The 14,937-nt window shown below is 38.3% G+C and overlaps 1 protein-coding gene across 1 annotated transcript in view; it reads left to right on the top strand.

Moving 5' to 3' along the window:
- The window catches only part of Dhc1 (dynein axonemal heavy chain 1), a 620,756-nt gene that overhangs the window by 484,687 nt on the left and 121,132 nt on the right, over window positions 1–14,937 (top strand). Inside the window, exon 61 of the mRNA XM_090390121.1 lies at window positions 1,491–1,673. Within this exon, the coding sequence (XP_090246247.1) occupies window positions 1,491–1,673 (183 nt within the window). The remainder of the gene's footprint in view (window positions 1–1,490; window positions 1,674–14,937) is intronic.

The following is a 14,937-nucleotide window of genomic DNA, read 5'->3' as shown; positions in this document are numbered from 1 at the left end:
AAACACTTCAAAACTATCTATAAGTCACGCTGAAAGCTTAAACTTCAGTACGAAGGAGAATACCTAGATATCCAGTACCATCATCTGACTAACATTTTTAAAATTGTAAGCAATGAAGCAGCTCCTGGAGTATGGCAGCCCTCCACTGGCACAGTTAAGGTTTACATATACTTATCGGCAGTAGGAATGTTTTTTTTTATATATCGCATTTGTTCGACATTGCATTGAGAAAGTCTTCTGAAGAGTTGGACGAATTGTATTGAACAATAATAATGGTTTTTATTCTCTGTTAGCTGAATAGCATTCGTCCCAGGTAAACACTGAGCAAATTTGACTAATTTTTCTAACATTTTTGTAAGGTACATTCTCATTATCAAAATGCCCATATATTTTACAACGTTGCTGAGTTAGTTGGTGTTAGGTAGAAGAAGCATGGTTTTTTGCTGTTGGAAACTCCGATTCTTCATCCAGCAAACTACCTGCCTCCAGGAGGTTGTGAATTTAGGCCTTTTATGCAATATTTAAGGCTTATCCACCTAAATGGATAATTTAAATATTTCTCTTTTTTTTTTTTAATTAACAATAATCATCTTTTAGGCATCCGTAGCCGAGTGGTCAGCAGCGGGAATGTAGTAGCACACGCTCTCTGAGTAAACCGTGGTTCAAGCCCATGACTGCTAAATACGGTCGATCTGCCAACCCGCACTAGACCAGCGTGGCAAATTATGGTCCATTTCCTTCTACATGAATCGTTGAGGAGGCTTTTATCCTCTGCAGTGGATTGATAATGGCTGCAGTTTACCTCTTTTTTTTTTTTTTTTTTAATCGTATTTTGCCTGCTGACACAGTTTAGAATGCTGGATATTTTCTCGGGCACTTTCCAGTGCTGAACAGGAAATGAAAACGCGTTCAGTCCGGCCTAATTCTGTACATATATTTACTTTATATTTGATATTAAAGCGCATTAAGTAGGACGATAACTACACTGGAAATTGTACATGTATACTGCGTAATAGTAACATTACATTTCTTTAGTAACTTGACTTCCATAAACAAATATATGACAACATAAATTATCATTTAATTGCTGCAGTGCTTGGCTTTAAAATAATTAGCCCTTTACTGTAAAGTACATATATTTTGTCATGCATCTTTATGAATTTTAAGTAAATACCACGTTAAGTGGATGAGAAGAGCATTTGAAGAGAAGGTTGTTGACTGCACAGCTCACTTGAATATTTATTAGCAGTTCCTTTTCCCCTCCACACACACACACACACACACACACACACACACACACACACACACACACACACACACACACACACACACACACACGACAATAATCCTTGTTTAATTAAAATAGACCCTGCTTTATTAAACTGTTTTGACATTTTCTCTGTATCATTTTCTTTAATCAAATCAGTTAATAAGAAAATGTAGGTACTTCAGGTTGTTATCTTATAAATTTTGATTATTTACGTTTACAGGTCATGATTGGAGACAAGGAGTGCGATGTAATGCCCGGATTTACACTTTATATTACCACTAAGCTTTCTAATCCTGCCTATGTTCCCGAAATCCGTGCCAAAACAGCCATTATTGACTTTACTGTTACTATGAAAGGCTTAGAAGACCAGCTATTGGGACGAGTGATCTTAACTGAAAAAGCGGTAAGAAGCGTCAACTGTAATTGCATAAACTGTACGCACACTGGCCAAAAATATACGAACCTTTATATATAGACAGAAGAAATGCGAATAAATGCAAAGAAAACTGTGACGTGGGGTGATGACATGATTGCTTCGTTGAGCATCAAGACTATACAGGCTGTTCGACTTCAGTAATCTGGAGCTGGAATGACGAAAACGTGATATATCAGACTTTGAAAAAGGCCTTATCGTGAATGCACATTTAGCAGGAGCCAGGATTCAAGAAACGAAAGACGTAACTGGTTTTTAATGACTGGAAAACAAACATAAAACCAATACTTCAAGCGCGAAGCCGTCGTGCTCCAACGAGGACTATATGAAAATATAGGACATCTAGTGTTCAGCAAATAACATCTGAATTCAAACCAAGCCCAGAACTATCCTATCTCAACCCGTACCATGCGCAGGAAATTGGAGAAGTTGGTATTGGCATTTGCCTGCCTATTCGGAAACCCCTTGTTTCGGAAAAAAACAGAAGAATCCTCTTGAAGTGGTTCCGAGAACATCATGATCGAACAGTGAAAAAAATTCATGGTAGGCAGAGTGTGGCGAGAACCTCACGAAGCGATGGTCCCCGCTTGCCTTGTTAAGACAACCCAAGCATCTGGTGGAGGTGGTATCATGGTATGGGGTGTGTTTTGATGGCACTGACTGGGTCCGTTGATACTGGTGGAAGGTCGAATGCCATTCCTGAATTTTGTATCAGATCTACTCCACCCTGCAATTATTATTATTAGCCATATGGTGCAAGGAAGCCTGAGGCTTATGCTGCGCCAGCCAAAAAAACATTTCTGAATTACCCTGAGAGAGAGAGTCAGAAGTAGAAAGATTTCACCAAGAAAGAGAAGAATGATGATATCCAGCTCAGGACCCTGGGTATGCCAAGCCCATACTCACCAAATGTGAGCTCCTGAGGTTATGTTACACTTTTATCCCGAAAGCGTGGACCACTTTATGGATGACAGCGCATCATGCCAGAATCGTTTGGGGAACATGACACGGATTTGCACCATCTACCCTAGCCCCCACATTCATCTGATCACAATTCTATCGATAATGTGTGCCGAAGGAGCGGTTCGACAATGAAGACCTCTTCCTTTAACATCTTAGCTGTGCGATGTTTTGCTGGAAGAATGGCACCATTAGACCAAAACACCGTATAGAATCCTTGCCACGCCGCATACTTGCTGTTACTAAACAAAGGCGGCCCGATTGGATAATGAATAACGGTTCGTATTTTTTTGGCCAATGTTGAAATTACAGGTATCCTGATAGTTTACAAAAGAGGATGCGTATTTTTCATTCCATTTCAATATTTAAAATTTATAAATTTATTTTTTTCTTATTTTATTTCTGTTAATTTAAATCATAAAAATTTTATTTTTCTATTATTGTGGGAAAGAATTCTTTGATTTATTTCCCAAGTTCCCCTGGTATTATTTTCATTCTTTATGAAGTGCAATGACGCTTATCTGGAATTTTACTGGAAAAAATGTTCTGAAAAATAATATGTATTGCTTTGCTTATTACCATAGACCAAAATTTAAATATCTATGTTTGTTAAGTGTTGATGCACCAATGTTTATAGGAATTTTCTCCCTTTTGTTTTTAGCTTCTGCACACTATGCGTGTAGGGCATTGTAGACAAGGGAGAAATTTTCTTATAAATACAGTATGAACGGCTAGCACAGTGATTATGATCACTGTTCTTTCACTTCGTGTGAAAATGGCTTAGATTCGGTTCCCATCAAGGTGAAAAGAAATACTGTATTATAATTTTAGGTTATACTCTCTTTTGAGCTCACGTGACTGCTAAATACAGTAAAGATTGTATTCATTGTTAAAATAATTAGGTGTCAACTCGGTGGCGTAGCCACCATGTAGGCAGGCAAGGCGATTGCCTCCGAGCCCGGGGCCTTTAGGGGCCCGAACATGTTTTAGCTACCTGTTTTAGAAACATGTTTTAGCTACCTTTTTTCAGACCCACCGGGTCTGAAAAAGGGTAGCTACGCTACTGTGTCAACTTCTCTAAAATCTTAAATGCTTTTAAGAACTGTTCAGTTAGGAGCTTAAAACACGTTCAAACATAAAGAAAAAAAAAAAAAAAAAAAAAAACCACTTGGCATGGAATCTGAAACCATCTGTTATACACTATCGAAACCTTTCTTGAATATATTTTTGTTCACGGTATTGCCCTCTAGTTTTGCCTCTACAAAGATAAATCATACATCATTCAAAAAGTCTCAACCAAGAATAGATTTTACATTAACCAGATTTTATTATTATTACTAGCCACATAGTGCAAGTAAACCTGAGGCTTATGCTGCACCAACCAAAAAAAAAAAAAATTTCCAAGTTACCCTGAGAGAGAGAGAAGTTAGCCGGGAATCACCAAGAAAGAGAAGAATGATGATATCCAGCTCAGGACCCTGGGTGTGCCAAGCCTATACTCACCAGATGTGAGCCACTGGGGATTTTAATGAGTTAATTTTTAAATGCGAAATTAAGTAATTGATGCTCAAAGACTAAATAGACACTAAATGATACTGTAAATCAAGATACTCTCTAAGCACCACGACGATAACAATTGAGGCAGTAATGGGTGTGCGTTTTATTACTTTGGGTATATGTGATCAAATCTAAATGTAAACTATTTTATTATTTTCCTTTCTTATTATTCCTTGATTTTTTTCACAGAAAAATTTAACGAAGTGAGAATGTCCCCGGAATCGCATGCCCGTTTTTAACTGTTCTGTATGGTTTTGTGGAGAATTGACTTTGGTGTGCACGCATGCCAAGTTGGACCGGGCTCGACCACTTCAGTCGAGTGTCACAGATGATTAATTGCGGAATGTCGTAGTTTGAACAGCGTGCTATACAAGTTCTTGAAACTTGGAAAAAGTACAGAGACGCTGCAGGCATTATAGAAAGTTTATGGAGATGATGCTTTGAATAAAACTGTAGTTTATATGTGGTTTAATCAGTTAAAAAAATAATAATAAATAAATTGTGTGTGTGCCGAGCACGCAAAGCGTAAGTAAAGTGAAACTTCTTTAGGCGAACATTTCTCACTTGACCGAGGATCTCGTATTGACCGTGTGAATGCCGCAGGCGACGAATCTGCATGAATGGGAGCCTCGGAGATATGAGACGTTCCGTTACCAAATATAGTTTCGGCAAGTGCTGTGGCATCGGATGATATTTAAAACCATTTGACTTCGATAGAGCCGCAATCACTTTGTTCTTGAGAGAGCCACAACAGTTGTTACAAGCTGACATTTGACTTACATCCTCATTTGGAAATGTTGTTTGAAGAAGAGCCTGATCGCGAGAACTGCTACAATCTTCACCTCGTTCTTGAACAAGCCTTGAACATACACGTAACAGATGGAACCGGAATCCAGGAATGTACGTTTAAACTGCGTGGATGCTTCGGTGTTTCTTAAAATCCTGTTGCCTCTCCGACTGTGTATTACGCCCGCTACGTGTTGAACGATTTGATGGAGTACTTCTGACAGTCGATTTTGGCTTCTTCGCTCTTCGTTTACGACTGGGCTTTGAGAACCCTTCGTCGTTTTCATTTGCATTATCAACTTTGATGACTCCTTTCAAATTCACTTCTAACATTTCTGGGGAGATGTAAGGTTCTGAAGATTTGGATTGATCTTCTCCGACTTCTTTGTTCAACTCCATCGCACGCTGTAATTTTTTCCGCTGTCGAAATAGCTTAGATCTCTCCTTTGTACTTAATGGAGGTGGTTTTGGTGGTCGCATTACAGGTACACGTGATCTATACGCCTTAAAACGTTCACTATTATTCTTATTCTTCGACATGTTGAATTATGAATTTTTTTTCCGTCGAAATTTTTTATGAAATACGGAGAATGGCGAAAGAAATAGCATGATGCAATCACTAGGGGGGTTGTGATTGGGTGATACATCGCACGTGCCTGGTACGGAGTGGTACAATGGTGGAGATAAACGATTTCATGTCGCCCTTTCTTGGCGATTTTTGTCAATCCCCGGACGCATTGCACGTGAATGTGCGCTATACGCTTTACAACGATCACTACATTGAACCCCCGCTTTACGATTGGTTCGCTGTACGATCAAATCACTTTACGATGGACACTCCATAACAAAACACTGTTCACTATACGATATGTAGTAAGCATCGGTCATTGTAATCACGTTTACGAACGGAATTTTAATTCTATTAATGGCAATTCTGATAAGCGAAAATAGAAGGAATTTTATCCACAGGCTATCTTTCCTTTTATAGATTTACACTTTATAACTTTACCAATTAACAAAATTAAATGATACGTGAAAATCGGAAGATTATTTTCCACAGGTTAACAAAAGAAAAAAAAAAGAAAGAAAGGCAACTACACTGGGCATTCCCAGGTGGTCACCATCCCAATTACTAACCCAGCCTAACTTCAGCGATCGCACTGAAAACCGGATCATTTATCCTAGTACGATAGTTGGTTGTTTCGAATGCCTGTAATGCGTTTACTTATGGCAACGGTTGCATTTTACTCCCATCTGAAAACTGCCTGGAGCACGCCTAAAGAAGTTTCACTTCAAAACGGACAGGAAACACTGGAAGATGAACCTCGCAGTGTACGCTCTTCGATGTCACAAAACGACTAAAATGTCAAGAAATTGAAGGAACTCATGCAAATGATAAGCGAATGACTGTTGTTAAGATTGCTCATGAAGTTCGACTGTCTGTAGGCTCAATGCGCATAATCCTGACCCAAGATTTATGGATGCGTGCAGAGTTTGTTCCACGCTTGATGTCAGACGACCAAATGAACTGCAGGAAAACCATCGTAGGTGATTTGTTCGAAAAATCTACACAGGATCGAGCTTCCTAAGAAAAGTGGTCACTGTGGATGAGAGTTGGGTGTCTACAAATCCGATATCAAGGTGGAAAGTGTTCCCACTGCCCAAGAAGTCTCGTGCAAAAAAATCCAACGTTAAAGTCATGCTGATAATTTTTTTTCGAGGATCAAGGCACGGGGCACTACGAAATTGTGGCTAGAGGAAGTATTACTGCTGCTTAGTGCGTTGAGGTTTTGATACGTTTGCGTTAGAATGTGGGGCGAAGACAATAGCAAAAATTGAAGGATGTCCTGTACCATGACGATGCGCCCAGTCACACGGCGATTGCAGTTCGGCAGGTCTTGGCTGCAAAAAAAATCAGTTATGCAGCAGCCTGCTTATTCCCACGACCTTGCATTATCTGACTTTTGGCTGTTTCTTAAACTGAAAATGGGGCTTTGGGGTCCTTTTCTGTAATGTCACCACAAACCTTAAAAAAAAAAAAGCATATGCGGCCCCACGTGCACTAAAAAAAAAAAAAAATATATATATATATATATATATATATATATATATATATATACTGTATATATAAGGTGAAATATATATAAGGGGGAAAAAAAAAGATTTTAAATGTTTCAAAGCTTGGGAAGACCGATGGAGCAAGTGTGTGTATTTGCACAGAAGGAAATTAGTTTAATAAGCCCAACTGTTCACTCAATAAATTTTTATAGTAAAATTCTGGAAACGTTTTGAATGTACTTCGTAAATAAAAAGTCATGTCGTTAGGAAGGAAATTTACTAATTAAATAAACTGACTACTGAACATTAAACTGGATCCTTATTTTTGACTTTAATAATCAACTTTCATGGCATTCTACGACCCACTTGGATCACAAATATCACACAAGTCGATCACAATATCCGCATTCCTCTGGGTAAAGTAAAATGACTATGTATATGTTGCAGAAATACACCGCCCTACTTTTAATGTCCGGGTGTCCGGGTGTTACAAACTAGAAACATTCTACCCAAGCGTCACGTATCAGACACAACTATAAATATGCTAGTAGGCCCTTCGAGGAAGCAGTAGTATGATTGTGAATACAAGATGCCGCGATCAGTGAAATTAACAGCCAGGGTGGAATGATAGTTGGGTGCCACAAAAGTGAAATTTCAACTGTAGACCGTATGTCAACGATTGGTGATAGGAACCTTCAGTGTTAGGGATCTGAAACCATCACGAAACGATCCTGAAACCTCCGAAACTGATGAAACGGACACGAGAACCCTTCAAAGAATTGTCCGCTCGGAAATCATCTCGAAGTTATTGCAGCATCCCAAGTCCTCAGTGAGACGATTGGGACACGTGTCAGAACCAGCACAGTGCGCAGGAGGCTGCATGATATGGATTACCACTGTCGTGTAGCCGTCACAAACCACTAATAACCCGACTAATGCCAGAGCCGTCTAGCTTAGTATAAGGCCCGTCGTTCTTGGACCTTAGACCAATGGAAAGCTGTGCTTTGGAGTAACGAGTTTCCGTACGTGGTCTACGAGTCTCACAGTCGTGTTTGGGTGTGGTAGATACCTGGAGAAAGCTATCTATCGAACTGTATCTTCCTGACAATGAAGTTTTGCGGAGGTAGCGTGTTAGTCTGGGACTGTTTTTCATGGTTTGCCAAGGGACCATTGGTTGGTTTGGACAAAACTATGAACGTATTGTTATGGTAGCATGTCGGAGAAGGCCCATACCGGTATCAGCCGGCGAACACTTCATGTCATACTGCTTGCGTTGTGACGGATTGGTTTGAAGACATGAGCCTCGAAAAGTTTGACTGGCAACCCAGAGCCCTGATATCAATACTATGCAGAACGTGTGGGATGAATTTGATCATCGGTTGTGTGTGACGGTTGTGTGTGATGAATTTGATCATCGGTTGTGTGTGGCTGCCCCAAAACAGAGCTAAACTGGTCACTGCTTTGAAGGCCGAATGGCAGAAAATATCAGAGGACATTTATAAAAAAATTGGTGGAAGTTCTACTTAGACTAGAGGCTTGTCATAAAGGCTAAAGGTTTCAGCACACATTATTAATTTTCCTGTAAATAAAGGTTATTCTTAGTAGGGCATGTACTAAATGTGCAATCATAGTACTAACTTTTAATATTTATAGTACCCATTCTCAAATATCTTTGAGTACAGTTTGACTTTTCAAAACACACCAAATTAAATCATCATTCATTTTAATGCCTAAAATACCTCTGGACCTTTGGTTATCAAATTACATATGTGAATTAATATCATTAATCAATTAAAGAATATGAATAGTTAATTTACAAATGTGTAATGCATTTATTAGCGAAAGATGTTGCTAATAAAACTAAACTAAAATATTGCTAATTCTTATTTTTTAATAACTGTTTTCTTTTATTGATTAACAATAATTTATTATATTTTTAATATGATAATAAATTATTTTTTCTGGCCACATAGTCACTGGGAAGGTATAAGATTACCTTGGAAAGCCTGCTCAGTGTCTGTCTACACCGCGGGAGGGGTTCCGATGGAGGTTTTACAATCTCGTACCGAAGAATGCCCATCTAATCCCGCTTCAGAAACCTGAAGCCAGCACCCACCTGATAGGATAAAGGAAAATTAAATGACATGGTTAGAAAAGCAAAAGTAGGCAGAGGCATCCCGCACAAGGAAACTTGTGTCAGCAATAATCCCACCTTAGAACAAGTCTGAGGCCAGCATTGATGGTGGAGAGAAGGAACAGAAAGATTCAATAGAATTCAGCAGATGGAGTTGTAGCTTGGCAGCAGACAGCAGTGTAGATTTGTAGTCCAGGTAATTTCTTCAGCTGGGATCTTCAGGGAAGATGGAAGCCAGAGTATAAGAATCACTGGAGTCTCGAGAAACCATAATCTGTTTACTTCGGGTAAATATCTTCCAATCAAAGTCCTGAAGAAGATTAAATATTTCCTTTGATGTCAGAAGAGAAGGTTCTTTCCCAGGAGAGATTGAAGTGCAAGAGATAAGAAGAGGCTGACGAAGATCACTATAAAGCGGATAATTAGAGGACATGCTCCCACTCCTTGGGGTTGGCCACAGAAACATAAAGGTGAATCAGTTAGATTAATTGTCATAAGTTTAGCTCGAAATGAGCCGTGCCCAGTTAGTAAGAAAACGGTGTTTAAACTTGGGGAAAGCCATTTTAAGTTTTTTTTTTTTTTTTTTTTTTTGACAAATCAAAAGTAACCAATGGAATTAATTTTGTGTGACCAGACAGACCTTTCGAAGTACTGGATCAACGACCCTTCCAAAATTGGACAAGGTATTCCCAACAGTGTTCTTCTCAATTTTAGGGTCACACTGAGTATAAAGTGTATCCAAAAAAAGGTAATTGTTCTTGAGTGACGAAGATGGAAACAAAATCCATGGATGATTATGTGGAGGTACAGTGGAAGACAGCCGTGTATGACTTGAAGCGCAGAAATTAAGACTGTACTACACGTTCGATTCATGACGAAAAGTATGTATCGCTGAATAGATGATAATTTTTTTCTGAAGGTGAACCTTTTAAACCTACCAGAACCAGACGTCGGCACCGTAGATACAGAGAGGGCGAAGCACAACTTTATGTAAGAGATGGAACGTGTGATGATTAAAACCCCAAGATTGGTTTGAGAGACGGTCAATTGAAGATGTGTATTTAATTTTATCATTCTGGTGCGAAATATGTTTTTGGAAACTAAGATTACAGTCCAATTTGATGCCCAGAAATTTATGAGAATCAACCTTGCAGAGGGAACGTTTATAAAGCCGTACAACAGGAGGTCTAGATGTAGATAAGAGTCTTTGAGATATAGAAGTTTGTTTTGTTTTTTTTCTGAGGAAATGGAAAGTTTATTAGAGATAAACTTTCTAAAATTTTATTAGAGATAAAATTTTGTTAGTAGATATTTTTAATGAGGAATGTGAGTTCCCATAAACCAAAGGAGTAAGATCGGCGGAGTAAGTGACTCTTGAAGCATTAGGAATAGAACGAAGCAGCCACTCGTCTAAGACAAAATCCCAGACTAGTAGACCAAGAACAGAACATTGAGGGCATTCCTCGTGAAACAGAAGGGCAGATTTTCTGAGCCCCAGAAATAATTTGAACTGAGCGATGTCAAAAGTAACTAACTGTAAGATTGTAAAACTGTGACAAAGTTATTATTGTAGAAGGGGGTTTCAAAAAAGATTTGTTTTCACCCAGAACTAGTTGTGATAGAAGGTTTTTAAAAAAAAAAACACCATGTATTACACTTTTTCAACATAGTCACCAGACAATGTTGAAACTTTTATGACGAGTACTTCAAACCACGACTCTTGAAATCGCCTCAACGTCAGCAGTAAAGCGTTTTTCACAAAGAAAGGACTTCAAGGCAGGAAGGAGGAAGAAATCAGAGGGTGCAAGGTCAGGAGAATAAAGCAGGATGCAGCAATATGTCAAACTCTTATTCATGGGCACACCTCACTGCAGCATGCGAGGAATGCGCAGGGAGCATTATCGTGAAATGTAAGTGTGTGTGTTGTCATTCGGCACCAGGGTTTTCCCCCATCTCCGCGTTGCTTTCGTTGTGGGTGAACCATTTCGCTGGGAAATGCCAGAGATTTAAAAGTGTGTGGGAGTTGTTCAAGTGTAGTGTCCTGTACCGTTGTTCATCTGGTCATTTAGCCGTTGGACCCCTATTGAGGTCCAACGTTGTCCCACTTACGCCCCGTAGAGGCAGACCAGGAACACAGTAGCTGTAGATTCACTCTGGCAGGTCCTGCCGCTTAATTTCTTGGGATTTCGGCGGCTAGGACCTAAAAAAAAAAAAATCTGTGCTGTCGTAGGGGTAATATCGCTTAGGTTTGCTAGGCCCAGTTTAAGGCGTAAGGTAATTTTATCATGTTAAGTTTTTGATGTGTGGAACTTTCGCTATGATGAAGGTAGAGAGGGGGGGACCGAAGACTGGGGGGAAAGACAGAAATATAGGGCCAATAGAGTAGATAGCCCAAAAGTAGATGGCCAATAGTGTAGATAGCCCAAAAGTAGATTGCCAATAGAGTAGATATCAATAACATAGCTCACAATTCGCTCGAACTACTCTTACACGTAACAAATCTCTAACAAATGAATTTATAAGATACGTTAGAAATTTTCTACATGGAAGAATATTTTCATTACATAGATGATTTCATTCCCTGGAATAATGATTACACTTTATGCTAATTAATACAGCAGTCACAAAAAGTTCACTAATAGCTTGCGTGTAGAAATCGCTTTAAATGATGACTAACGTCGACTACATCGATTAAGGCTTACATTGTTACTATCTGTAACAAAAATACATTGTACAAATTGCAAAGCATAATAAATAACTATACTTTGTAATTTGTACAATGCCACACTATCTAGTAAGTGAGACGCCACAAGTTCAGTATCTTCAAGCTGTCAGGCACAGTTTTTGGTGTAAGTTTTATATGTCAAAAAGAATGAGATTATATAATTTCATCAGGAGATACGTATTACCTAGTGCTATCTCGTAGGAGATATCATTGCAGAATTTCTGTGATCTATTTTGAAAGCATTAAATATATCTACCTGGAAATAAAATACTGTATATATCTAAACTGGGAATTATCTGCCAAGGCCATGTTCGTTAGTGAGGGTTATATGTTGACCTGGGGATGCGAGGTTCACGCTTGTTTGAGTGCATCATCAGCCCAATTAGTAATTGTGCAAGAAAACAAGAGTACACATCAAGAAGGCACACGTTATACTGCTTTACGAGTTTAAGTCCGTTTATCTGCTAGCTCTTTCCTTACCACAGAGCGCTTTTTCCTGAGGCAAAGTAGCGAGGGTGAGGTCCTGATGGATGGCTATCTTAGATACTGCAGCTCCTCCGACACAAATCAGGATTGTTCTTTTCTTTTGTTCATTACATTTAGTTACGCTGATTTTTCGGGGTTCAGGAAGGGCCTCTCCTGAGGTAGCTCTCAAATTTCTGAATATTGTGCTGGATGACATTCGGAACTGAGGCTTTAGAGGTTGGTAGGAACTTAAAGTTACCTATTTAAAGTTACATACGTGATAAAGTTTAAATGTTGCGCACGGAATGGTTCGAAGAGCCCTTCTCTTCCTTGCAAAATATTTAAGCTTTATTTAAATAGCACAAAGCGATGAGAACGCAATCCTGTGGTACACCTCCACCTGACAGCATTTGGCATGCTTGTCTTAAGGTACATCAGTTGCCTGGTCGATAGAACTGGAGTCAAAGACTGGAGCAGTTTTCCTTTTGTGTCAAAATCCGATTCATAAAAAATCTGGAATTCAGATGTCATACGCGGAGTTTATGTCTAGGAAGGCAGTATATTTGGGCTTTTTTGTTAAAGGTTTTTTCGTTATTTTTCCTAATAAACTGGTGACAACTGATGCGTTGTCTTTTTAGGATCACAGTGGGAAAGTGCAGAGACCTATAACCAAAACATTTGTTTTGGTCATAGGTCACCGCACAAACACTGTAGGGAATGCTTTTTTTCGAAGAATTTTGACAAATATTCTATAGCATATAGCAGTTGAACTGTAGTCTTTGAGTCCTTCTGATTTTTGACTTTGACACAGATTTATAAATGTAATAGCTTCATATCCTGTGGGCGGCGCGACCCTATCTGAGAAGGGGGAACCCGTCAGACCCCCCACCCCTACCACCGTCCATTTGTTTGGTTGGTTGTTAACGATCTCAGTGAAATTCTGAGCAATGCTTTACCATGACCACTTGACTCGGGAGAAGTGTTACCCTCAGGTTTTTGACATGGCTTAGTAATTAACCAAGCGATGAGCGTAGCGAATGAGAATGGTGTTCCGGTGCACTGGTACATTCCGAGCAGTACGTGTGATTTATGCATTAGAAAAAAATTCCAATAAAATTCTCGTCAAGTCCCTTTTTGGGAAAACCTTCATTGTACATATTAAATTTGGAACAATAAAACCGGCTAGCTACAGATAAACCATGAATAGGCACAATTTAGTCCAAGAGGCCCTTTACCGATGAACTTCTAAAACAACAGTTAAAGTCAGCCACTTTCTGTTCTACAATAATTTTGTTTTTCTATTAAAATTCTCCGGTGTAAGGTGTGCAAAGGCAATAACCTCAAGTAGCTGTACTGTAATGAATTTTGTAATCATATTACGAAATAGCTGGCCGAAAAATAGTATTTAATATATTAGTTTAAACTGAATAAAAGCAAATCACTATATTAGACCACAGAGGTTCGAAGTATGAATATCTTCTTAGCATGTAATTAACAGCTTTTGCCTAATAAATAACAACAATAATCACATCAAGCAATATAATTCACTGTATTGAAAGATTGTTTTAAATAAAACAATCTTTAAATCTTTATGTCTGCCTGCCTGCTGATTATGATGTAAACGATATTTCCCGGTTTTTGCAAGTACATTATTTCGATTCTGAATAACTTCCTGTTGTTAAAAAAAACAAAAAAAAAACCCTATTTTATTCTACCGCTGTTTAAACATATTATAATTCAGCGCAACTGAGAGCTCAATTATAGGAGGGCACATCCTATTACAAATTACAGAAACGTCTTGGTAGTATTGAAGGATCTAATTTTAAATGTTCATTATAAAATATAAAACAGACCTGACATACGATGAACACAACTTGTGATTAGAGATCATTATGTTCTTCATAAATCATTATTAATGTGAAATGTGAGCTTGATAGTCAGTGCACAGACAATCGATTCGACAGAGTAGATTCTGATAAGCACACGCCTTACAAATGTTTGGCGGCACACCCATTGAGAATTACGGACTTAAAATAGATTGCTTTTGTTCCCATTTAAACGTACTGTATGTCATCATAATTGTTTGGTACTTTTGCAGCTTTACAGTATAAATTTTACTAAGTTGAGTAATTCATCTTGACTAATATGTATTGTCATTACAAGATATCCACAATTATAACGCAGTGATTCCTTTTTTTTTTTTTTATCTTCTCATCAATTTCTGCGTAAAATGTAATCTTCATAAATAATGAGAGCTTTATACATTAAAAGAGGAATGAAGTTATATATGAAATAAATTGTTGTGTTACTATTATAAATTATTATGAGTTACTTGCACAAGGTTAAAACTATTGGCTAAGGTTATATTTTAACTAAATACATTTTAAGAACAGATTTGAGTTAAATTTGGTATCGATTTTAGGAAATTTAGAAAATATATACTGACGTGCTATCATTGTTACTTCAGCAATATAGAGCAGAATCGTCAAAGCCGTGACATACAGTATTGTTAAAAAAAATTAAATCACCTCGTTTTTTAGGTTGTTTGA

Source organism: Mastigoproctus giganteus, chromosome 2 (genome assembly GCF_048544385.1).
Source record: "Mastigoproctus giganteus isolate SK-2022 chromosome 2, ASM4854438v1, whole genome shotgun sequence".
Taxonomy (NCBI): domain Eukaryota; kingdom Metazoa; phylum Arthropoda; class Arachnida; order Uropygi; family Thelyphonidae; genus Mastigoproctus; species Mastigoproctus giganteus.
The sequence above is the reverse complement of the archived record's forward strand: the minus strand, read 5'-3'. Positions and strand labels throughout refer to the sequence as shown.